This window comes from Ixodes scapularis, unplaced genomic scaffold (genome assembly GCF_016920785.2).
Source record: "Ixodes scapularis isolate PalLabHiFi unplaced genomic scaffold, ASM1692078v2 PGA_scaffold0__279_contigs__length_252992795, whole genome shotgun sequence".
In the NCBI taxonomy this organism is placed as follows: Eukaryota; Metazoa; Arthropoda; class Arachnida; order Ixodida; family Ixodidae; genus Ixodes; species Ixodes scapularis.
In genome coordinates this window covers 40,707,818-40,734,116 of record NW_024609835.1, presented here as the reverse complement: position 1 = coordinate 40,734,116, position 26,299 = coordinate 40,707,818, and the positions used below count along the sequence as shown (strand labels likewise).

At 46.6% G+C, this 26,299-nt stretch overlaps 1 protein-coding gene across 1 annotated transcript; it reads right to left on the bottom strand.

Annotated features, from left to right (window-relative positions):
* Positions 1 to 337: 337 nt before the first annotated feature.
* Positions 338 to 15,768, bottom strand: LOC8028811 (zinc finger protein Xfin). Its single transcript, XM_029969601.4, has 2 exons — positions 15,326 to 15,768; positions 338 to 6,929 (listed from the first exon to the last, which is right to left on the bottom strand). Exon 2 carries the CDS (start codon positions 6,924 to 6,926, stop codon positions 3,639 to 3,641), a length of 3,288 nt encoding a protein of 1,095 aa, XP_029825461.2. The 5' UTR covers positions 6,927 to 6,929; positions 15,326 to 15,768; the 3' UTR covers positions 338 to 3,638.
* Between the last annotated feature and the right edge of the window lie 10,531 nt (positions 15,769 to 26,299).

The window sequence follows — 26,299 nt, the reverse complement described above, 5'->3', positions numbered from 1 at the left end:
CATATCCGTCAAATATATTTCTTTACAAAATGAAAAGGTCACTCCCAAGCCAAACCTTCAATCGGGACAAAAATATCCACATACGTGTACTTACAGCAGTAATTTCCAGACCTTTGAGGAGAAACCCCTTGACAATCATCCGATACTTGATGTCAGAATTGCCCCTCCTTTAAACGCAAGCAAAGCACCAAGAGTATTAGTCGTGCGTGGAAATTACGCTGTAAAGGGAAAGAGGCGGACAGAGGGAGAGATGTTAAAGGGATTCGTTCAAATAGCTGACAAAAAATTATTACTTCTATGCATGCCACAAGTCACAGTTAAAATAACGAAAAACCAGTCTTCTAGAAGTAATTTATTACCTCAGCATTACATCACCTCATAAAAGATTTTAATACCCTGTATGCAAAAATGCTTTGTATATAAAATGGAATTAAATAAATACACAAAACAGTGTAAATACGTGATTGCCGTATTTCCAAATCCGGTTGATTGGCTTCACTGAATTCTCGATCATGATCACTGCTTTTTAACGTATTCTATTACAGGTGCACATTTCTGCGCACGTCCGAATACCCACGATACCCTTCCGGAAGCGAGCACCCCTCAGCGACGATTGTACCTTGGCTCCGAGTCGGTGCCTCTTACATGTTTTGATTTTAACAGCTTTGCGTTTTTGAGTGACTGCATATTCCTTTTCCAAAATATAATGCACATGTCCACACGTCCCGCAGAGACTAATGCACGCACAACCCACGGGAAGTGATTGTACTCTCTCTGCCTTTTGCACCAAGTCAAAAAGTGCACATCAGACATGAACAAGGAACTCTGAATAGTGCGGTGACAATGACAATAAAATCTGTACATTTATGCTACTACAAAAACAAAATCTAAGATGTGCAGAAAATAACAAAACCAACTGAGATACATTTAGACGTTTTGTGTGAACAGCGTCTTCTGTAGTACACACAGGCAAACGAAACTGGTTGCAACAACGAATTTTCAAAAAATAACCGGACATCCAGAATCGAAATAACACGTCCATAGAGAAGAAAGAACAGTCACAGAAACATTTGCAGACGTACTGATTTTGTACATAGGAACTAACTGCTGTGCCTCACAGCATACATTCCAAGATTGATATCATCCACGAGTTTCTAACAGGAGTAATGTTCCAATATATGCTCACATGTCTTTAAGTACCATTGGTGGTAACAAGTGCTTTCACAAACAAATCGGTATATTTTTGTATCGGACGTTAGAAGGGTTTCCGAATCCCACCAGATTCCGACAGGGGACATTTGGCGTAGTCCAGGCCATTTTAAATTGGCCAGTACGAAGGAGCAGAATACACAAGTCCTTGAGTTGTACATGACTGTTAACTGCTTCAGGAATTTCGTTGCACAACTTCAGAGGCCGAAATGTAAAGCTTTCAGCTAGGTCTCATGCAGGCAAGTGGCTTAAAAAGCTTAACCATAAAAATCCTTCAAGGAAGTGGTGCTCTTGAATTTTTGTTTTTCCATTTGACTTTGTGCCTAAAATAATTAAGATTCGTTAGACCAGTCTTGGTTCATAAGCCTCTACAAAGCTGACAACATTCCCATTTTTCTCGCTGCTCAGTCAACAGTGTTCTGGAAATGAAAACTTAAGGCAGAGTGCTGGATATTCAGCGTTTTCGTACTTGACAATTTAAAATGGTGTTCAGCAAGGCAAATGCCTTGTAGAACCTTTTCTCAACAGTGCACAAAACAGATAGAAAATGAGGACCTGTTGTCACAGTGATACATGGTAGGTCAAGAGCACTGCTAGTGGACCTTTGCTTGTAGGAATTATCAACCATGCAAATGTAACAATAGCAAATGCCTCCCAATTCACTGGAAAAAAGCTATCATAAATATATTAAATAAAAATCGTAACACGACTAGCTACACCACTGGTGTCGTTGTTGTCTCTGTGGAGTTTACAAAGTGTATTTTCCACTTTGGAATGATGGCAGGAAACACTAGCTCTAAACATAACCCAACGCCGAGATACAACCTAGTCACTTGTTTTCCCTCCCAGGACGTTAAAACTTGCAGGGCCTAGTTTTAACACACACCCAATCCACTTTGGTGTTGGTGCAAAAGGATGGCTGCAAAATTTGCAAGCTTAAATAAAGAAGAGAGTGAATAACTTCTGGAAAAATATATTAGGCTTTGATGAAACTTTTTAAGTGCAAGTGGTGGTACATATTTATGTAGCCTACCAGAGCAAGCAAACAAGCTCAAACTTAATAAATATGACATCCCCTAATAAAATAAGACTAGGTCTGCAAAACACAATCCTCAAGCTAGCTGGACTTTCTGAACACAAGTGCACACACAGTTGCCCGAGAGGCGGCATTCTCCAACCAAAGAGAAAGCCAATCGCTTTTAAATAAACTCTCCAATGATCTCTCGAACCACAGCCCTTGAATGGCCTGCTTGGAAATTCGACTGTGCCTTGCTTGAATGTAATGTTTAGTAGCTACAAGTATACTTGGTAGCTTTAACAAAAAAATAATGATATGCACATTTTAAAGCCAGTGGTGATGCGCAAGCAGATAGTCAATTTGCTATGCACACTTTAACATTGAAAAATAACCACAAACAAGCACTATCGGTGGAATGCAATTTGCATGTACAGCCACAGCACACTAAACTTGTACTTGTAGCAATTAGCCAAGCATAAAGGCAGAACATTATACACCATGGAAAACAGAATGGTTGAAATGTGCAGAGGAACCCAAATGACTGTGAGTACTGCACTGCCAGAGAAGGCTGTCCTCCCTGATGAACTAGTGAAGAATCTAAAATAAGCAAAACTAAAAAGCCATTTCGCACCTAAATGCTTGCAAGCCTTATGGCCGGGAAACATTATCACTTGTTAAGCTCATTCGTCAACATTACCCTGTGCAATAAAGAAGGTGATCCCTTTAACAGTCGAGCATACAAAGGCATCAGTTTGTCTATGGCATGAATAAAAAAAAACAATGTGTACATTGGACACGTGTTTCTGGTCACATGCTGGTCAAAAGTACACGCAGTGGAGAGAGTTTGTACAAAGTCTTGACCTATTCAAATCAGACTACTAAGCACTTCAACCACACACTAATATATCACGATTTGAGTGCAACACATAAATGCACTGTGGGTGGGGAGGAGAGGGGCAAAAGGTACTGTCTCGGATGCTAAAAGTCGAGAGCTCTTTGGAATATGCCATATGAATGTCACCAGAACGTTTCTTTCCATTAAAAATAGAAATAGTATATAGTATATATGACATTTGTGTGTATACATATAGATAACTACACAAGTCAGCCCTTGCTTGCTCTCAACAAGTAAATCAGTATAAAACAGCAAGTGATCCTTCCTTGCCATAACTTTTAGGGGTCTTTTTAACAGCACAAGCTTCCCGTGGGAAGAGAAAATCGTAAAGGCTGGCGCTCAGTCAGCTCAAGGCGAGTTCAAGGTCGAGAAACCTAGCACTTCACGCAGCACCTTCTCCATCTTCGAAGAAACTAACGTCTCCATGTGGCATTGGGTGGCAACATCACATTCCCACTATTCTTGTGAACTGGGTCTGTCTGGAGCAGAATGGCAAATAAATACAAATCGAAAGTCTTAAACCTCGGCACCCTTCTTGTGGGACCTCACATGCTTGTCGTACTGATCTTTCCGGTAGAAGATGCGCTGACATTCGTCGCAGCTGTGTGTGCTCAGCCCCAAGTGCTGCCTACGATGGCGCTTCCAACTGCTGTAGTGGGTGAACAGGCGCTTGCAGTCGTCGCACTTGAGGACCACCAGGGAGCTACCCTGATCGCTTGGTGGGGAGCCCTTCGACTCATACTCGTACCAAGGCCTCTCCATCGCCGATGCCGGGCCTTCACTCTCCGAGTTGCTCGCAGGAGTGACGGCCCTGGCATCTTTGTCCCACTGGAGGTCGGTGTAGCTGCCAACAGACTTCTTTTCACCAAGCAAGGCCTTGAGGATGTTGCCGTTGCGGTCGCACGTTGAGAAGTCTTGTTTCCTGGTTGTGGTGAGCGCAGACCGAAGCTGAGAGTATGGCTCCGTGCTGCCATCGTGGGAGGGGTTCTCGGCTTTGATTGGGATCATTGTGATCTCGCCATTCTTGGGCAACAGGTCGATGATGTCTTTGGAGACGTGGCGATCATTGTCTCCGTTCCCTACCGCTTCCTGCCTGCACTGCGGTGGGAGAAAGCCCCGCTGGGCCTCTTCGATTAAGATCTCACTCCTGGTTTTCACTCTCTTTTCAGGAATTGACCTTGGGGGCTCTCCGTTAGACGGACTGGAACTGTGCTTTGCTTCTTGAGCTCGGGAAGATCCATTTCGGCACCAGCTTAGAAAGGCCTCACGCACGTTGTGGAAAGGCTCGGAGGTTCCAAGAGAAAGCTTCTGAGTGGCAGAGGGACCTTCGGGAATGACGAGGTTCCCAACTTTTGAGAGGTGAGACAGGACATGTTTCTCCATGACATCACGAGGACCACTAGCATCGCATGCATCACAGCAGAACCAGTCCACAAGCAGGTGATTCTCCCCTTGATGTGCCTGAGCCTCCAAAGGGTCGTCAAATGTGCGTAAGCACAAGTTACAAAGTGGCTTTACACGGCAGACATGCAGAGAATCTGTAAGGGGCTGGCAACACTTGAGGCAGCACCGTCCAATAGCTCCCGGTAAACCGGTCCGAGAGCCAGCGGTGTACACTCCAGCATCACCCGCAATGTTGATAACGCTGTGGACCTCACGAAAATGGAGCATCATTGACTTTAACTCTAAAAAAGTTTCCTTGCACCATCCGCACTTATATGCATCCTCCCTCTGAGCTCTACTCTGATTATCTGTACCTGTTTTGATTGAAGCATGGTTCTCAAGGTCGACGCTTCTCCGACCTGACTCATGCGGTGATATGTCAACATTTGGAAGCATGGCACTGTGGTCCTTTAATACATGCTCTACCAGAGCACTTCCATCCTCTAGTGTAAGGTCACAACAACAGCAGACATGATTCTGAGGCTGCACAACTTCTTCGTGGGCGGACGTGATGTGCTCACCCAGCTCACTTTGCTCTTTGAAGCACCGGCCGCAATAGCTGCAGATGTGTATGACCATGTGCTCTTGAAGGTGTTTTTTCGTAGGGAACTTTGCATAGCACAGGCTGCACGTCTCCAGGGACAGAAAAGTGTGGGGCACATTACGAAAAGTTGTACTGCCCTCCCTTTCATCCTGACTAGAAGAATCCTTGCCTTGCTGAAGACCCCTGGCGGTCGCATCTGTTTCGTCCTTGCACTGATGGTCGTAGTAAGACTGTTCATCCGGGAAGAACTGGAAGCATACCAGGCATGTGTACTTGTCTGCAGCAGAGTTGAGGGAGTCCCCATCCCCATTGAGGCCTACCAGGACAGTGTCGTCAGAGTTGCCATCACAATCTTGATTTCCAAAGTCAAATTTCTTTTCAGGCAATTCGTCGGCAGTCTTCTGAGCCGTCATGCCACAGACAGGCTGTGGTAACGTCATGTACTTGGAAGGCCTCCCGCGCTTAGAGCGCACAACCGTGTCCTTGTCATATTCTTCGGGAAGCTTAGAGTGAGAAGCCAGAAAATGGGAAGACAGATCGGAAGCAGACTCGGCAATGTGCCCACAAACGAAGCACTTGAACTGATCACCGGAAAAGTGCTTCTTCTTGTGGGTGGTCAATGACTCAGAGCGAAAGAAGCTCATGCAGCAGTTTTCACACGTGTAGGGGCGCACGCCTGTGTGCATCTTCTTATGTCGTAGGTAGCTGCTGCGGTTGATGAAGGTCTTTTTGCAAACCTCGCATAGGAAGACACCCCTCTTGGTGGGATCACACAGCCCCGATCCTGCGAAAGTCGGGCTGAAGATGGCTGTGGCAACAGGCTCAAGGACGGGACTCTTTGTTTCTTTTCTCACCTTCTGTGCGTCAGTGGAGAGCATTCCCTTGAGACTAAACTCTGACAACATTCCCTGAAACACCTCTTTGGCCACATCCTCGATTCTCAAACGCTTATTGTCTTCCAAGTCGGGCGTGGGGGCACTAGGTGCCCAGACACGCTTTCTTCCATGCTTGTCCTCCTTGTGCTTCATCAGCTGGGCTTTTGCACCAAACACGTCAGGGCACAGGTTACACATCCACTGGTGGCTCGCCCCATTCACACTCTTGCTGCCATCCCCTGCCTGGTCAGACTCGGGCATGGTCACATCTGTGTCTTCCTCAATTGGTTTCAAGGAAAGTGAGTCAAGCACGATTGTCTCTGCACCTTTGATCTGGTCTGCAGTCATTTCTGGGGCCGGATTTGTGGTGTACCGGTGCTTTGTACGAATGTGCTCCTTCAGGGTGTCGCTGTTCTTCAGCCACATCTCACAGACAGTACATTGGCACATGTTTTGCATCATGCTGTTGTGTATCTTTTCATAGTGCTTGATCCATAGGTAGCGCCTGAAAAACTGCTTCCCGCAGATGTCGCAGGTGTACCTATGGCCGCAGGAGTGCATTCGCAGATGGCGACGGTAGCTGCCATAATTGGTGAAAGTCTTAGGACAAAGCTTACATAAATGCAGGGTTTTACCGTCTGGTAATGAACTGGTGGAAGGTGAGTCCTCCCTGGCTGGGACGTTTTCATCGCAGTCTGCCACGTCATCCCCTAGATCTGGCTGCGGGCTGGCATCGCAATTCGCTTCGTCGTCTTTGGTTTTGTCCAAGGCTGGCTCGTCTTCAGAGTCCTTGGAGGCGTAGTCCTCAGAAAAGCACTCCAGACAGTGTTGCTGCAGCTCTGTCGGACTACTGAATGAAGTCCAACAGAGCCCACAGACGTGCTTTGGAGCATCCCCAGCATCACTGTTGTTGCTGCCAGTGTCCATGTTGCCATCCGGCATGACCTGCACCAACCATTCCGCATGATTAGAAAAGCTGAAAGGCATGGCATTCAAATACAAAAACAAGAGACTACAATATTTGACAGGGCTTGTAGAAGCCAGTACAATGTTGCAAGCCCCTCTTTGATGAAACACATTAAAAGTTGATACATACATTCCTGATTATAATACTCGCACAACTGTAAGCACATTGCAGTGTTTTAAGGAAACTGCACGCTGTCAGCTTTTAGTGCCTTACGAGACTACAAACTTCTGTGCAAAATAGGGCATCAGTTTTATCAGTACTTGTCATCACAGGTAGTCCTGCTAAGACCTCTATACTTCTTGAAGTGTCACATACTACTTCCGAGCACATTTTTGCGGTTACATTATGAATGGCTCAGAAGGTATCAGGTATATTTCCAGCCTTATTTACTACTCCCCAATTAAGAAAAAATGTAAAAGTCAAGCTGTTTTTCTGAACTTAAGCCAGGCACGTAGCAAGGGGGGGGAGGGGGCAAGAGGCTTGCCCCCCCCCCCCCCCAAATCTTCTATTTTGCTGGGACCTCCTCTCCCCCCTTCCCCTGATACAGCATATTGTCACTGCCCCCCCCTCCCTCTCCCTCCCCCTCCTCCCCCCCCCCGAAGCAAAATGCTGGCTATGCGTCTGACTTATACATAGCTCCAATAATAGAGGCAGGTTACTTCGAATCCAGAGCTATTAACCCCATGCACTGGCCTATACAGATCCAAGTAAATTCATCAGAAGCACAAGTGCATCTACAAACTGACAGTCAAGATATGTTGTTGACAATCCTACTACCTCATTCTATTGCCCCATGGTATTGTACAAAATCTACCGCAAGGCTGACCACAGCCTAACATTCCTTGCAAACAAATAGGATAATTGCAAGTAAAAGTGCAACAGATACACAGGATGTTACCGGAGCATTTTTTTTTTAATGCCATGGGCCACACGGAAACAAAGAATTCAGAACCATTGGGGGCAAAACAAGGCAAGCCAAGGGGCTCCTCAGCCGACGAGAAAAACCATGCACAGCTGACTGCACAATGCGAAGGAGCAGATGTATAAGGGAGTGCACTCCCGACATTTCCAATCAGAATTGAGGGCCACTGTCCAGCCCGAACAGCTTTGCAGGCACGAATGTGCATCATGCATTTAGGCTGGAGTCACGAATTCTCCGGTGCTGGGGATCACAACGCAGCTGGAGAGCATGCATGTATGACTTTGCACAGAGCAATTCTCTATAGCCTCAGCGCAGCAATGCCCGCCGTAGAGGCACCCGAGCAAAGTTCGAAGTACAGGACGAAAGAGCTGCATCAGCATATGCACGTGCCCTGCCTCATACTCTGCTTGCCAGCTTTCCTGCCAGCTTCCCCCCCCCCCCCCCCCCCCCTCTTTCTTGTTTTCCACACCTGCGTAGTTACCCGTACATCTGTGCCCTGCTTTCAGGACCCCTTCCTCCCCACCTTTTGTGCATGTGGCAGACAGCAAGTGATTGCAGCTGAAAATTTTGCACGCATGGAATGGAAAACCTGCATAACAAAGATGCGTTCAAGGGAAAAGAACGAAACTACACACATAGTTCTGTCCCATATACTGGGATGGTCGCCGTTCCACCTTTAAACCACTAGTATGGGGCATTGCTAACCGCACAAAGGTTTTAAAGGGGCCATGAAACGAATTTTGGGTTGGCATGAATGATTTTAAATTCGGACTTTACTAATCGCATATCGCTTCGTTGGCCAAAAGAAAGAGGCTAGAAAGTCAAAAGCCAGCTTTTCGGTACGAACATTTGAAAATACAGCGGACTATTTTGTACCTTCTTGCCTTCGAAAGCTATCCGCCTTTTCACTATGATACATCCGCGGTTCCAAAAGCGCGTCACCAATGCCAAACTGACGTCAGCAGAGCCCAGCTCACGCATTGGACATGAGAACTGCGTCACTCGAACGTATGTGCTCGTCAGCAATCAATCCGTCAACGAATATTCAGATTCGCGTTCGTGGTGGCCAATGAGTGCCCCGACGGAACTTATTGTCACTGGGGGATGACAAGTTCTATGGTGTGCATAAAAAGCACGGTGTAAGCTAGGAGTCATCGCACCGGTGCCGAAGGAATGTCACGACGTGATTTCACAATTCGCATTTGAGTTGAGGATTAAAGCTAAGGAAAAAGAAGAAGGAAAATCGTTTCATGACCCCTTTAAAAAAGGAACTGAATATGCTGAAGCTCACGGTGCACATGCATAAACAAGTTTACAAAGTGTTTCACGAGAAGAGGACAAATTCGATATTGCGAAAACTATGCATCGCACCAAAAATAGGTGTGCGTCGTTTCGGTCCTAAGCCAGGGGCCTATTTAGGAAAATTATAAAGTTCGAGATTACTAAATTTAATTATTTTTGCATAATTAATTTTTTAAATATTGAGTTTAAGGGCATGGTTTCAATTAGAATCTTGCTGAGCATCATCGAAAAACACTAAATCAACAAGCTGCAGAACGATAGAAGGCACGCGCGGTATTTTACAGCTTTCTGAAAAACCGCACAACTTCGACGGGTTTTTAAGTTTCGGTTTGCAATCGGAGCACTTCTCTGCATCGACCGCACCGCACCCCGTGGAGAAATTGTGCAACCAGCCTCTGCTGCGTTGCACAAGGACAGTGCAGCAGAGGTTGCTTACTAGAGATAGGCTATCTTTCGGTGCTTTTGAAAGAATGGCAAATCATGCCAAAAGGGTGGGCTATCTTTTGGGGATGGGACATCTCTCCGTATGTTATGGTTAGAGGCCGGATATTTAGGCACTAAAAAAGCCACTTTTAGGCGCCTATAAAAGGCACTAAAAACTTCGTAATAGGCATTTATAGACACAATCAGTTTTTATTCACAGGGTGCTTTCGAAATAATTTATGGCCTCTTTCATTCAAAGAAATACAGAATAAAGTGGTACAATAGGAATTACAATTTAATTTGTCCAACATTAAAAAAAAAAAAGTCGACTCAAGCCCATACCGATACCAAGCTGTCCCATACTGTACACAGTTCAACTAGAAACAATGGGAAAATTATGACAACAGTAGCAAACAAGCACCATTTCAAGATTCTTGGGTTCAAACTTCTGCCTCTTGTCACTTAGAACCAGTTTGTACGCTGAAAAAGAGTGTTCCACGTCAACTGATGTGAGTGGGGTGTACTTGTACTTAGGAATATTCAGTGCTTCCACACCCTCTGGTACAATGCAGTGTTCCCTGGTAAGAACCTTTGAGACTTCTTTGACTAGAGAAAACCCACTATTTTTGCTCAAGACGGACTAATGCTTTGAACGAACTTGTACAGAAGCAGGGCCTGCGTCGACGGCGTCGACTCGTTCTTGAACGTTCAAAATGAGCCTGCTGTTTTGAGCCAGGGTTTCGCTAGCACTTTCGAGGCTCTTGATTCTTTCCGCCAAAAACGTCAAATTGGAGCACAAATGCGCCATGTCACTTTCGAGAGTGTCCTCGAAGGTGTCATGGCGTATTTACTCCACAGCTTTAAGCCACGTTGCACTCCAGTAAAAGCCAGAGTGGAAAGGCTGCAAAGGTTGCTGCCATCTATGAGTGACGGCGGGGACAGACAACCAGCAAGCCGGTTGGAACCAGACAACCAGCAAGCCGGTTGTCTTGTTCCCGCTGTCGTTCATAGATGGCGGTAGCTGTCTGGAGCTTTGTGTCGATATTTGTTAATCCACGGGCCCGATACTGGGGAAACCAGCCCTTAACAGCTCCGTTGTAAAAAAAAACAACGGTGTTTGTGGTGGATCTTGGGACAGATTGGAGCAGCCTGTTGCCTTGCATCGCAGCAAGATGAAAAATAGTTCGCTTGAAACTGAAACTCAACAGAAGAAGTCATGTTGCGGTAGTGAAGCAAAAAAAGTCAAAAATAGGCATTTATAGGCGGGAAGCGGTCATTTAGTCTCAAACGCCGATATAGGCATTCGTAGGCACTATAAAACCACTCTTAAAACACTTCTTAACTCATGATTCGTGCTCATATATAGAAGAGACACGATAGGGACTAAAGGAACAAAATAGGCGTTTGCCTAAAGATCCGGCCTCTAGTTATGGTAGCTGTCCTACTGCTGACTTCCATAACATCAACAGGGTATCTGCTAAATTGGGTTTTTGAAATTCCCTGACCTTTCCAGGTTTTTCCTATTTCAAATAAATTTCCCTTACCATTACAAAAAAAAAAAAAAAATGCAGGGGATGGGTTTGCAATAGTTGCTCAGGCAGGTCCCATATAATCCAGTAAATCGGGTGGTGGTTGTATTTGCTGCATGACTATACCTCAGGCCAACTGTCACTCGGTGCAAAAGCTATCCACGTCACCGCCATGCCGCACTCTCCTACTTTGTTGCGTGTCACTGCGCCGTCGACATTGGTAGTTTTCCCTGACATAACCAAATCTCCGACGATTTCCCCGACTTTTCCAGATGCATTGAAATTTCCTTATAATTACAGATTTTCCAGGCTAGAAGACACCCTGGTCAATCTCTTACACCCACAGGAAGGGTATGACGTCAGCCACATAGCTTTGCCATGCCATCCTCCCGTGTTGCCCATCTCTTTCCTATCCTCCTCGCCGATTTCTCTTTCTAACATGAACCACACATGACCACTGAATGGCATATGGTTGCATCTACAAACTGAGGGGCACGAGGTTCCACCGTGGTTCTGTTCATGATCACGGCAGCTGACTGCACCTCCTGCCTTTTATTTGGTTGTGTAACAATAAATTCAAGAAATTATGTTTTCTAACACTCCGTTTTCATTGTGCAAGTGGATACAAGCATTCTAACGATAATCATTCAGCTTGAGAAATGTGCTTTGTATAGAAAGAAGATTTAGATATACTTGCGAATTTTGACAGCAATTATTTTTTCCGTGCCCGTGTAAAATATTTTGTGGAGCATTTACACAGTTGAGTTCACAATACAGTTGGGGGTGTTCTTGGTATGTCTCGCAACCAACATAGAACCATGCAGTTGAGTTTTACTAGGGTGTTTTATTAATAATGGATCGTGACCAATGCTACATCAACTAAATTCGAAATCAACCTGTGGATATTTTGCTGGGGCATGCCAGGTGATGTTTATTGGTTTGACTTATAAAACCCTAATATCTGAATATTTGCTCCACTTTACCTTAGTTCAGAGCGCAGCCAATGCTACGGGCTGATGAAGCACACTGAAGCAGTGCCAAGAGTGCAACCTAGGGCATACCTGGCCTGGCTATCGAATTAATTTAATTTGAAGCGAACGAAATTCCACTTCCATAAAGTCCACTCACTGTTGCAACAAAAGGCCAAAATCCATCGTTTGAGCAGCTCGATGGCTCTCAGAAAGCTAAGAGAACCGCTTCCAAGTTCACATTACTGCGAAGTTCAGGATGTAATTCAACAGGGACGTGCCAGTGAACGAAACTCGCCACGGAAGGTTTCTGCAGCCGTTCACACTGCAAATTCCCATCTTGGTCTCGGCAACGCCGCACACTTTCGTTTATTAACTGATCAGTGGTTCGGCTCGTCCTCTCGTCGTGATCCATCGTCCGCCCATCAGGGTTTTGCATGCCTCGCCGATCTTGCCTTCACGCTGCGCTTGATGAACCTACCAGACGGAGCGAGCACAGTACTCTGGCATGCACAGCTGACACATCGCACACCATGTCCGCTCCTCGAGTTCTGTTTGGTAAAACTTTCCGGATGCATGACGGACCGCGACGAGCTGATCGTGCAGTCTGTCATCTGCTCCTCAAGGTTGTAGGGGAGTCGGGGCTTCACCGCCTCAGCCTCGCCTTCTCTTCGCTCCCGTAAACCCTACTGGGAGGAAGGAAACTCAATGCTACGGCCCCATATTCTATACAACCAACCACCCAACTCGCAAGTGACATGGTCAAATGCACACCATGGGGTACAAGTATAGTTTGAACTTTTGATGGCTAGGCATAAAAAACTCATGTGATGCCCTCCCCGTGCTTACCTCAAACATCCAGAACTCTCACTCAAGATAATTGTGCAAAGTGAGGAGTCATTAATTGTCAATAAACGAATATTGATGTAACCGTCCACAAGAATAAGTACTGACATTTATGATAAGCATATCATGAGCTGGCACTCTTCAATTGGGACTGAAGAAAGGGTCATAAGCCAACTAGGCCGGTTAAAGCAAAAAAGGACAAAAAGGGAGAACACAAATGATATGTCGTCAATGTCCCATTTCTTTGTCGTCTATCTTGGGGTCTATGATGTCCAACACATTTAGGATGTCCACCTCAATTAGATTTAAAGAATCTTTCTTTTTTCAAGGTTTTTGCTGACTGACATAGATTAAAAACTAAAGCTCCCGAGATGTAAATTATAATGACAGTGACGTGTCACAGTGGAACGTGACATCCTGTGAGCTTATAAAGAATGTGATTTGTCTTTCTAGTTCCATTAGCAGTTGTATGCCCAGCCACTTATATGTGTCGGGGCATTTGGAAAAACGAATCACTGCAAGCATAGAGGGAAAAGTAACATTTACGTGTAAATTTATCTGACTCTTATAATTCTTTGCCCACATTCCCTCATACCTCAAGCTTTGTTGTGTTGCTAGGTGTGCTGTCGTTACACACCCCCACAAAATGCAATTTTGGCAAGCATCGGAGTCAATATTTAGTCAGCGGTCTTCAGGGAGATGGCCTCAGTAGATGATGCTAGTGGCAGTCCATAGTGCTGCTGCTTCCCCACCAACCATCAAAGCAAAAGTTAAATAACTAAGAACAGGGCAGTGATCAGAAGGCACAGTATACAGAGATCATATAACTGGCCCCTAGGCGACTCTTGGTGACACTATGGTACACTTAATGTTAATACCAAAGCGGTAAAGGCTGGTTCACACAGCACAGTTGTCTTACATGGCGTTACATTACAAAAGCTTTTGCCGGCTCACGTCGAGTCACCAAGACATATGCGCCTTCAATGAAGCGCAGCGTGACGACCAGTTCGAGGAGTAGACTGGTATGCGACATTCAAGGGAGTAATGTTCAGGGGACTTAAACATAACGTAAAAAAATGCTGGAGACACTCCTGTGTGAATGGGACTTAATTCTCCCACGGAGGGCATTCTTATTTTTCACTATTGATACCTCAGCCCCCGACAGGCTTCACCTAGATTTTACACAGTCTCTTGCCACTCAACATTTTATTCGTACAGCCGATTTGAGATTTCTGTGTGCAATAAAAGCACAAAAGCCAGAAATCCCCAAGTCTTGTGCAGCCAACAAACAGTTAAGTCCCTGGTCCACTAGCTGATGTCTGAGTCCCCTAATAAGAGCCAGCATTGGCTTTAACTATTCAACACGTTTAGTTAAAAACACTCATAGCCCATGATGTAGCAGCACCGAAAAATAACGCAAGAAAAAAGAATCTGGTCTTATGCTTATTCACTCTTCATTGGCAGTACAGTATGTTTTCACTCGGGCGTCATAAATATTTGGGGATACGCCACCCATAGGCCCGCCTGCTGCATTTCTCGTCGACACTACCGAAAACATATCAGTTCAATTCAAAAGCTTGTGAGATGAATATTCCTCGAGGCACAGACACCCAAAGCAACAGGCAGCGCATGAGTACGTTAGACTGTGCTCTCCCATCCAAAGTACAGGTCTAGGCAGCGTCCGATGAATGTCTCATATTACGAGTGAGCCTGGCGAGCGAGGCTCCAATTCCTCGTTAGTCACGACCGAAAAAAAAAAAAAAAAAAAATGGCACGTTCGTTCGTCATCTTTATATTCACCACGGCACGTATTTCAATCGGCACACGTCCGTACGCGACACAAAAACAATTCCATGTCTGAGACGTGCGTCTACCGGGTTATTCACGGGTGGACGGCCGAGAAAGAAAAAAGAAAAAACAGAAAAACGACGCCGATCTCTTACAACAAATCACCGCGAGGAGGAAAACAATCCGAGAGCGCCTAAACGTTGTGTAAGCGGGCGACACAGACGTCCTAATCAATCATCCAAGTTAATTAGGGGGGCTTAACACGCGACAGCGCACACCGAGGGGATCTCCGAGCGAGTTCGTCCGGCCAGCGTCGGGAGGAGAGTCCGTGAGGTAGGCGCACCACCACACCGTCCATTAGTCGCGGTCAGCTCGGCGTCTGATCAGCGCCGTGGTACGTCCGCCGAAACGGAAACCCGCGCCGAGCCGGAGGGCACGGTGGCGGGGGCGACGAGCGCCTCGAGAAAACCTAGGGTTGGGCCGACCCAAGTCGCCATCATAACGGAACCACGGGGCCTCTTGTGGCGAGCGCTGGTCACGGGGTCAGTCGCTACGACTGGCGCCGGAGCGGGGCCGAAGGTTGCGGCGGCACCTACCTTGGCTGGCGAGTCTGGTCGTCGTCGTCGTGGAAGCGGCACGACCAGCAGCGAAGCGCCCCGCTGCACCACTCGGACCGCACATATGAGACGGCGGGCACGACTCGTAGGCGCGTCGAAAAAATGCCTCGTCGCCCGCGGCTCCCCGGTAGACTCGCCCGCCAGCAACACCTGTGCCTCGCGCCACCCCCGTATTGTAGCACCACCCTGGTAGTGGCAGCGGCGGCGGCGACTACGGCTGCTGCCATCTAGCGGACGAGCCAGATGGCCGACCGGTTTAATGCGCCACGAGCCGCGGACCGGCGGGAGAGGGAGCGCACCACGGGAGGCGGCGAGGGGGAAGGCAGCTCGCAGGCTGCGGCGGACGCGACGCCGACGTTGCCGACGCCGCCGCGCCAAGGGGAGGCCACCACTTCGGAGGCTTCGCTGCCGCCTGCTGCTGCTGCTGCGGCAGGCCTGGAGCTGCAACTCCGTTGCACCTGGCGACGGACCGCGGAGGACCCCAGGAGCCACGGGAGCCAATCCCATGCCGCGCGAATGTCACTTGCCCTTCGGGAAAGGCGTAGCGACGCGCCGGCCTGGCCGGGCGCGTTGTCACGTGATACATTAGGAGCGCTGGATTGGCTGGGATGGCTCGTAGGGTCCGCTGCAGTCCATCGCTTATGTGAAACGGAGTACGGCGTCGCGCAGGGCGAGCTCGCTCTCGCTGGCCGACCGTCCGTCGGGGACGCTTGCGCAAGTGGCCTGCCTGCCGACGCAGCAGCAGGCCCGACCGACTGCCACGCGGGCATCGCCTCTCTTTTTCTTTTTGTGATATTTGTATGTTTCCCGTTCTGAGCGAGCGCAACGTGCCAGTATGCGCCTCCTCCGCTGTCACGCTGCTGGTGGGTAGGTGGTGGTGCGGCCTGGAGGCACGGTCGTCGGCGCTCGTGACCACTCGTCCCCGTTTGTGGCGGCATGTCGGAAGTGGAGCACGGGCCACGCGCTCGTCACAGTTCGGGATTCCCGGACGGTGTGCTGCAGTTTCAATGCGATGCGAAGAGGTGGCATCGGTGCTGTCCCAAACGTCGTTCCATCAAAAAGACTTTTCTTTTTGCTTATTTTTCAAAGAATCGAATGTTTTTTTGTTTTTTTTTAATCATTCCTAGTGCTATGTGGAAAGGGCTCATTTAGGGCACACACTTCAGCAGTAAAGTTTGGTGCACGTCCATGCCGTACAGTAAAATGCGAAAGAGTGTTGAGTTCGAGCTAACCGGGTAAATATATATATGTATATATACATTTCTTTTTTCTGTCATAATTTAAAGTTTGTTATTGAAACTACCAGTGCACTGCAAAATCCTCACTTGAGACATTAACTCAATTAGTTCTCTCTAATTTCTATCAATTTGACGTTCGCCGTCAAACTCCTTCGGAGTAAACGGCGGAAAAGCGCCGACGTGGTCTTCGCCTTGGCGTCATCGACGGGGAAAGGCATCACGATTCATGGTTCGACCTGGCAGGGGTTGGAACGCGATGAGTAGGTCCAAGGGAGCCTGCAGGTGCGTTAACCTCTCTCCATGTGAAACAGCAGCTGTTGATGTAAATCAGAGTTCGGATGAGAAATACCGCTGCATCCTTTACACGCTTCACCCTACCAACGAAGGAGCATCGTCTCGCTATCTCTTTTTTCTCTCTCTCGGTTTATTTGTTCTACACTTCGTAAAACTTCAGTCGCTCTCATTCGCTTACGCAATTCCCTTCGGTTATGCCCGTAACCTTTCGGCACCATTTTAACAATTCTCCGGGAAGTATCTAGCCACTTCGCAATTCTCGAAGCGCGTCTCGTCATACCTCATTCCAAAACCTCACTATGTTTCTGTACCAAACCTTTTCTTCTTCTTGTTCTTTTCTTTTTGAGGTGATGGTTAGAGTCGCCAAATAAGATCGGAGCCCCATTCTCCGGCACCTTCTTGTGAGCGCCACCATTCCGGCTATTTGCCGGAAAGGCGAACAGGCCATTCCGGACACACATCGACTTTTCGGCGCACTACGGCAATCCGATGTACGACGCGTGAAGGAGTAATAGCAGGAGAGGTTTATATTGATTTGGCAATGTGCGATTTCAGAACGCAAAGAAGGCAGGACGATAACAAAACAGGATACGTATCAACTCTGTGATGTTTCTCTCTCTGAACTTGCAATGATAAGAGTGAAAAAAATGAGCCACTTCCAGCACGCGCGGAGCATTATACGAGCTGGCACGAGTGCACACCCGTCAGCGATATGAAGGTGAACAGCCCTCTTCTTGTATTTGACGCTCCTGCAAGTTTTGGAACAAGCACTGTTCCAGAAGAGGGCTAGAACGAAAAGTTTAGACCCCCAAGCCACTTACCATTTGAGACGTTGAGTGTTAATATAGCTTTAGGGAGCCGTAAATCAGGCAAGAAACCAGGTAAGGTGTTCACCTTCATATTTCCGGCGGGTGTACATCCGAACGGCCCCACAATTCTCGGGCCGCGCGGTGGAGTGTGGGATATACGAGATGCCTCGTGGGATTCCCGGAAACGTACGTGTCACAAAGCTCGGAGGATTCCGTTTTTCTCTGCCGCGAACGGTTTTAGCATTTTTGGAAGACAGAAAGGCGTTCCTTGCGCTTTCGCATAAAACTTCGTCTTACTGGCGATCACGATGTTAAGCACCAAGACGGTGCTTAACATCGTGATTCCGCAAGGTGTCGCAAGCTAGCGCCAACTATAAAGGGTGCAGCCGTTATCATCCATCCATCTATCAATGGCTGAAAACGGTCGTTATTCTGAGCAATTCCAGTTCTGGGCTCTTGCTAGAGCCACTTCATAAGGTATGCGCGACAGATTACCATTACTTCGGTCATCTTGGTGCTTAAGATCATGGTTTAAGCTTTATTTGAAGCAACGGTAAACGGTTTCCTGTCCTCCAGAAATGCTGAAACGGTTCGCGACAGACTATAAAGCTGAGGAAGTCACATTTTCTAGGTGGCGGCGCCCTCAAGAAAAATTGGGGAAAATGAATGCCGTTACGCCGAAAGCAGCTTATTTCGCGGCTCCATAGATCGTGCCACTCCGCACGTCAGATCCCGCAGACGCGAGGACGAACGGTTTCCCAGTACACCACACGGCGCGGCCGGGAACAATGCGAGCTGTCCGTCAATAGCCAGGATGAATTACCGGCTTTCTAGAACAATGGCGCGCTCGGGCGAAACCTCGTGGCACGCGTCCCCCGCCGAAGAGAACCACGCGTGGCTTGCCGTGCTATATACGACGCACACCGCGAGAGGTATACAGCTCCCATGCACCAGGCTGTGCGTGAAATTCCCAGGCACCAGAAAAAGAATTGGGTTCAGGATAGAAAGTACGGAATACAGTTACGAGCCAAGTGGCTTTTACGTGATCCCCTTGCAACCTCCTCAAGAGGCTCCAGTGCTTCCCTTCTAATTCTTATAATCTGAAGTTTGACCGCATGCCAAGGCCACAACCCCGAGGAGCCAACCAGGCAGCGACAAAACTGCATCGTCACGGCGCTGCTCTTTGTGCGACTAAACCGAAATGGACCCGGACAAAATGGCCCGAAATGCAAACCGGGACAAAATCGTTTTCAGTGATTTGTTGTCACTTTGGACGCTGTTTGATAGTTTCTGTGAACGGCTACTCCAAAGCTTCATTCGACACACGCGGAATGTACGTGTGTATTTTAATCTTTTCGGGATATATTTTAGGAAACAACGAAAGGAGCCCAAAAGTTCATAAAATGTCTATTATATAGGCCACTCGGATCTATGGCTTCCTTCTATTCTCACAAGTCAGAGTACCCTATAAAGCTGGAGCCTGCAAGTCACTACACAAATACGTATGCGTACTCAACGAGCATGGTCGCGACGCACTCTCTGCGCTTGATTGGACTATCCGGTAACAACGTACAAAAAAAAAAAAAAAAAAACGGTCGACGCCAGATATTAGTAAGTTTTGTTTTAAGCACTATACCTGATCGGTCCTACCATCTCATAGCGTCAGCTGCACTCTGACTTTCGTGAAACCTAGTATAGGTGTGCCACGAAAATAGTCACATCTTGCAAATTCATTTTCTTAAATTTCGAATTAGCACAACGGTGCTGTCGGAAAACGCACGCATATGATGAATCAAAAGCGTTATCATGCACGTACCTTTATCTTTTTTTACGTGCTGAATAAGTATAGTGTTAAAAGTATACGTTTTGAGAGGATATATTTATCTCTTCTAATGACATGTAATCTGTTTTAAGTTGAATAGATTAGCTTAAAAATAGTCAACGTTTCATAACTTAAGTATTCAGTAGAACCTATTATTGTCTCTATTTTGAAAAGTTGCATCAAGTACTAACAATCGACTAAACCGCTTCCCCAGCACGTAGAGCAAGCGATCATAATTAAGCTTGGTTATCCTAGTCGACTTTCTAATACATTTCTATCTTTATCCCAAGAGCAAACAAACCGCACGTGCTGCAAAATTTTACCTGGAATCATTTGTCCGGGTTGGTGCTTGGGATAATTTTGTCCGGGGCCATTTTGTCCGGGATCATTTTGTCCGGATCCCGCATCCGCTGCAGGGTATGAATGCTTCGACGCACCGCTCGTGATGATCTTTGGGAGCCACAATCAAGCTACGCTTGGACAGCCATGCACCCTGAATTGCGACATGTCCTCTGCACGGGCAGGTGCACAGGCATGCAAGAACACACATTCATTGCCCCGCTGGGTGTGGTGACGTATACAATTTGGCACTACGGCTTTCTATGTGGGTGCTATTGGCCATCTAGGTGTGGTTTGTAACTGTACGCATGGGATGACCAAACATCTCGTTTCGGCCGAATTTCTGTCGTCTCGTCATTTTGTCTGAGCGAAGCCTCCTCGTGTCCCGTTTCCGTGAGAACGCACCGTTACAGACGTCATTTAGAAAAAAATTAACGTATCATCAAAGTGTTACCTCCCGTATGGTACACCTTGAAGCTTTTTTTGTAGCGGCAATTGCGAACACATTTGGATATTTTTGTTTGTTGCATAGACGTGGGTACAGGAAAATTTGTTTCGTATTACTGAATCACGCTTGCTTCGGCTGGTAACATTGCTTCTCCATTCCTTAAAAATGTGATAGTGTTCTCGACAAAGATCCCCAGAAAATGTTTTTTTTTTTACGCTTAATTGAATAATTGGAGAGCTTTACCTTCAGCTTGGCTTTCCTCCTCCAAATGTCCCTTTCTCTGCTCTGACGATCATGGTCACCCTAAAATGCGTATTTAAGGTGAACTTCAGCAGCTGAATTAATCGAGTCGGCGGGGTTCGGAGCTATACTTCATCGCTGGAGGCACGTGGATCGAGAGGCCACGCTGCGACTGCGAGTTCACATCTGCCAGCTGTGATACGGACACGTGTTGTGCTTGCGTGCTTTAGGCAATCACGGAAGGTAGCAGGTCATCAGCGCACACCGAACGAATCGACTCTCGGTGGCGGAGGCGCAAGTGGCACCAGGCAATACAGAGCAGAAAAAGTAGTTCCCGCTACATAAAAATCTTCACGACCAGTTTGATAATCCATTACAAGAGATGGTACGTTACAAATCCTCTGTTATTTTTTTTTTATTTGTAGTGCATTTAAGTTTTTTTTTTAAACTTAAGGTTTGCATAACTGCGTTATCATTTCACAACAGGGATTCGTAACTGCATTACAAATTCACTATAGCCTGTTCCAGGTTCAGGATAGAACGACAATCTCATCCCGCAAAGCTTTCCACTCTTTCCTCTTTAAAGGGGTAGTGCAACGATTTTAGTGTTGAAAGAATTGGCAGTTTGTATTTTTTATATTGTTTATCCAAGTTCAAGTGACCAAAAACACGTCACCTTGCCCCGAAAAACTGCTATTCCGGTGCGTAATCGGAAAGAAGAAAACGAGTATTCGCCGACCTGCAGCCCCGTGTTGTGGTTAACGGAACTGAAGTGTGACGTACTCTGGGGGATACGCGGAAGTGAACAAAACCTGTCCCCCTCAGCTGCTACACTCGCCGTCACCCCTGTGGCGAACCGTCTTTTGTGTCGATCGCTCGCCGCCCTTTGACGATGCTAATCCTTTAAAAGTCGATAATCGCGGAGGAAGCGGCTGGGGAGAACCCAAGGGGAAACCACGTGATCCCAAATAGTACGTCACTCGAAAGGCGAGGTGGAGAGTTGAGAGGCACTTTTATTTTCTATTTGTTACATTTGTTTACATAAAAACTAGCGCTCGCAAGAAAATACGGTTTTCTGTTTTTCGTTCCATGGGTGACACAAATTAATTTCCGCAGTTAATTGGCAAAAGTCTGAAAATCTTTTCACCACCCCTTTAAGAGAGAGGGTGTTGTAGAGGAGTCCAGAGGAGGGAAGGAAACAACCAACCACAGCGAGCAGAGACGGTTGTGGGCGTGGCTTATTCTGCTACCCTAAACCTACTACAGGCTGCAGTTGTAATGGGTTTACAATAGCATGGGGCTTCGAGAGGCTTATAGCCGTTTTGCTAAATTTGCCCAAGCACCAAGGTTCATGACGCTAGTGTAGTCACACGCGCTTCGTGGCCTGGTGTCTGCAACATTGACTTCTCTGAACGGCAAGAATCTTTCATTCAGATGATGCGTCTGCAACTGCAGATTTTCTCATCCGCTTTGAATCTTTCATAAACATGTAAGACGAACGCGCACGCAGCACGAGTACCTACGTTCTCGACATTCTACTTTGTCGCTGGGTAATTTGGAAACAAATGTATATTTGCTACAGCGTGGGAAAACAATATTAGAGAGAGAGAGAGAGAGAGGAAGGGGGCAGTTATTGCTACTACTTATCCTGTTTTCACATCTGATAATTTCAGCACACCTCCGAACGGACTTGCACGTAACGCGCTACTGGTATTTGAAATAACGAATTCGTTACTTTCTGAGAAAAGGAACTTTCTGCCGGAGTAAAACATCGCAATAGCTCGTTCTTTCGACAAAAATAAAAGAGAACGACTTCACCCAACTTCGCGCTCTGGCTCTTGGGCCTCAGATGCGAGCAATCCTAAGAAAAATTAACGAAGCACAGACGCGTTTATCGTTGAAATCGCCAATTATGCTTTGTTATGAATAGTGTTTCATCTCAAACTGTCAGAAAAAAAATATGATGAACAAGGTTTGATCAATTGATTTTTCGTCCTTCTTCAGGCTTTTGTTGATTTCTCGATCTCTCTCTTATTTAGCGTCACACAAGCATATTAAAGGGACACTCGATTGGATTCTGAGATCGTCTATTCATGGTGATATCTCAATTTACGGGTTTTAAGCATCCTAAAAGAATAAAACCGAAATTACTGCCATGGGCGGACGATTTCCCTATTAAAAATCTAATCAAAGATCGTGACACGCACCTCTTTCTGCTCCTTGGAGACAGACACCAGGCAGCACCGTCAGACGGCGTTTTTAAACAATAATTGCTGCATTATGTCTCCTACACCCAAAGATGTGGCGTTTTTATCAAAATACAATGCACCACGGTGTCCGAACCGGATACTTCAGAAGGCGTGAAACGTTCTCCGCCATATGAAGTGAATGTTAAGAGTCCAACAATCCGCACTCTCAAAAAAAAAAAAAAAAAAAAAAAAGCCCCGTGAGTTTGTTTTTCCGCACAAAAATCGGAGAGCCAATCAACGCAACTTACGGAGGCAGCTCAGCGAATGACAATGCCGAAACATACGTTTAGACTAAAAACCGCAGTCTGAGTTGTGATCGTTAAGTAATGCAAGCGTGACGTCTTGCATTGCTTAATGTCACAACTCAGACTGTGTTTTTCGGTCTAAACATATGTTTACATGTTTCGGCATTGTCATTCGCTGAGCTGCCTCCGTAAGTTGCGCTGATTGGTTCTCCAAGTGTTGTGCGGGAAAGCAGAAGCACGGGCTTTTTTTTAGAGTGCGTCTTCTGTTTGGACGTGCCCCAAGCAAACATTCCGGCTTCCCTCCTCGCCTCGTCTGCTTTTTTGTGACGTCGGTACTCGTCATACTTGACGTCACACGCCACCTGCCGATGGTGTGCCTGTTGCCTGTCCATCTGTTCTGCCGCGGCTGCGTATCCTTCCCTTTCCCGTTTTCAGAACTTGAACAGTAGCGATGGCCTTTAAGCGGATTGACAGCCAACACACCGTGTGAATGGCTGTCCGGACCAACGAGGTAGAGGGACTTAAAGCGATAAACCGGTATTCAGTTGACCAGGCGAAAGTGACCTCCACTTGGCTGCTGCCACGTTGTACAATTTTAACCACTATTAGTCCCGAGAGCGAACACAAGCGTCGCTGCGGTCGCCGCGCCCTGATTGGGTGAGGTGTACCGTGACGTCAGGGCGATGACTCCGCTCCGCGATCTCGCATCGGGTCGCTTCCCAGCACCGGTTTCCTGGTTTGGTGTTGTGTGCCGCAAGCTCTTCGAGGAGCTGGACTTCGTTTACTCGGTGTGCAGGACGTTGAGTTAGGCCGATATTGACGTGCTTCCGTACATTTTATAAGCCTGCTCGTCCCTTTTACCTTTAAAATTGGGTAACAAATCCCGAAAGCTATCGGATGAGGCAGTTCCGCCGATGAACCTCTCCGTCCGTCCACACGACACAAGGCAATTTTGCGAGGGATCGGTGAAGCAGTGGCGCAGGTGTTTCAGACGCTGGAATTCTGTTCCTTGCATGTTCATGATTTAGAACGATATTACAACCCGCTTTCAAGGCATTTAAAGTGGCATTTATATCATGGGCCTTTAGGTGGTCGGCCAATTAGCTCGCGACCCCGACTTTGCGCTGCCACTCGCATGCGCTGGTTCACAGATGATTTAAAGGTCCTGTGTCTGATTATCTTTGAAGTGCTCGTGGAACAGGGTTGTTTTGCATAAATGTAGCTTCTTCGTGAATTAAATATATAGTTTATACACGTATGCAGGCATATTTCTTAGAAGATGCCCAATTACTGGAAATTCGTTTGTATGGTAGCAGCAAAGACGGCCGAATCGCCCCCAGTTGCCCGTATGATATGTATTGAACTGCGCAAAATATGCACAGCAATAGTGCCGTAATTTAGAATGTTTATACTTTTTCCGGACATTTCATTCCCGCCTTGGGCATTCGGAAAATACACCGTTTATTCTGAATTGTCATTTCCGATTAAACGATACACTGCTGCAGGACTCCAAAAGCTTCCTCAGCCTCCAAACTCCCTACAGCTGGACTCTTCGACAATAGAGGAAAACAGGAGTAAAAGCAAGCATTCGAATGGCTGTCCAGTGGTAGATACAGCACTAGTAGCAGAAAACGTGGAACCCGTGAAGGGCGACAGTCAGCGTGAGAAAAGCTTCTGGTATTTTAGCTTTAGGACAATTCGATTTAAGTAAAATCTCAATTTTAGGGCTTAATGGACTAAGAACGAGCTAGACACCTTCGCTTAAGTTTGTTATGCATTACTTGAGGGTTGATATAAACAAGTCCAGAGATACCACCCGTGTAGTCCATTGAAATACTATTCGAATCCAGCAAAGGTCAAATGCGAGCAATGTCTATAATAAATGTTCCTTGTTTTTTTTTTTTACTTTGCACCTGCACTTGGGCTGTCATACTTGTGATTCTCTCCCCATGGCCCAGACTGTGTTTAGCATGTTGCTCGAGCAGCATGGAGCTTTTCTGCTTCGGCAATCTTGTTTAAAAACAGATACAAAAAAAAATACTAAACAAACCTGCGAATTCATTCAGACCTTCAGCAGCATTTATTGTGCGAGATGTAAATCTATAGTGATGCTCCTACAATTGTGGCCATATTTCTTTATTTTCATATACCACACCGATTCATGCGTTGCCTGCACTGTCAAGCATGCTTAAAATGATGGTTGAAGTTTCGCCTGTAGCAACAGGCCATACCTAAATAAAGGCACATATAAAAATTTACACCTCCTACGAAAAACACGCCAAAAAAAAATTAAATAAAAACGAGCGCGCCGGCAGCTAGCGTCGTCCCAGCCTCCACAGGGCGAGCGGCGGGAGTCAGGGAAAAATTCTCTCCTCGCCGTGACGTCACCCCGGTTCGCCGTAAGGGGGCGCCACGCGAACTTCTCGGGGCTATTAGTCGGTGACAGGTCAAGAAAGAAGTGGAAGCTCCTCCCACCTCTTTCCACTTTAGTAGTGCAAACGCTGGAAAGGAAACGATCTCCTCTCCACCGTTCGCTCCGCTGGAGTGGAAAGGGGTGGGAGGGACTTCCACTTCTTTCTTGACCTGTCACCGACTATAGACACCTGATCGTACCAAATCCTGAGGATTTTACGCAAAACTGAGCCGAGATTTTTATTGCGATCGTTGTAAAAAAACATTATAAACAATTTTTTTTTTCAATACTGTGTCTATCTCCTGTAAAAATCCAAAATACAGCACCGCGGCTGACGGCATCTAGCGGAGGCAATGCGAAGCTGCCCGAGTTTTTTTTTTTCGTAACAGCACGATTTGCGCTTAAAGGGAAGCTACGGAGCTTCTTGGAAAAAATGAGTTAGAAGTGAATTCTGGTGTATTTTTACCCCGTGAACCCGAATACCCAAATCATTTGCTGCGTAAGTATTGTTAAACGCGAGAAAAACGCGAAAGACAGTCGCTGTCCGTGACGTCATCGACGGCTCTTTTGGCTGCCCAAGGCTAGGGAGGCGGGGCTTCAGTCCTATTTTGAAATTGCTCGTATGGCTCTCCGGCGCGTCGCATTGAAATACAATTTTGATATCTGTTAATCTAAAGGCCAAATGAACGCAATTCAAGCGTTTTTTCTGAAATGTAGAAGTGCCCCATCTTCCCTTTAAACGAAACATAACTTACCTCGTCGGTACTTTTATAAAAAAAAAAAAAAATCAAAGGGCAATTATTTGTACGTGGTATTTCGTTAAAATCTAGACGTAAAAGTATAAGGTCACTCGCAT

What these genes read in the sequence shown, in the direction of transcription:
- LOC8028811 (XM_029969601.4), bottom strand. Translation starts at nt 6,926, where the DNA reads ATGCCGGATGGCAACATGGACACTGGCAGCAACAACAGTGATGCTGGG.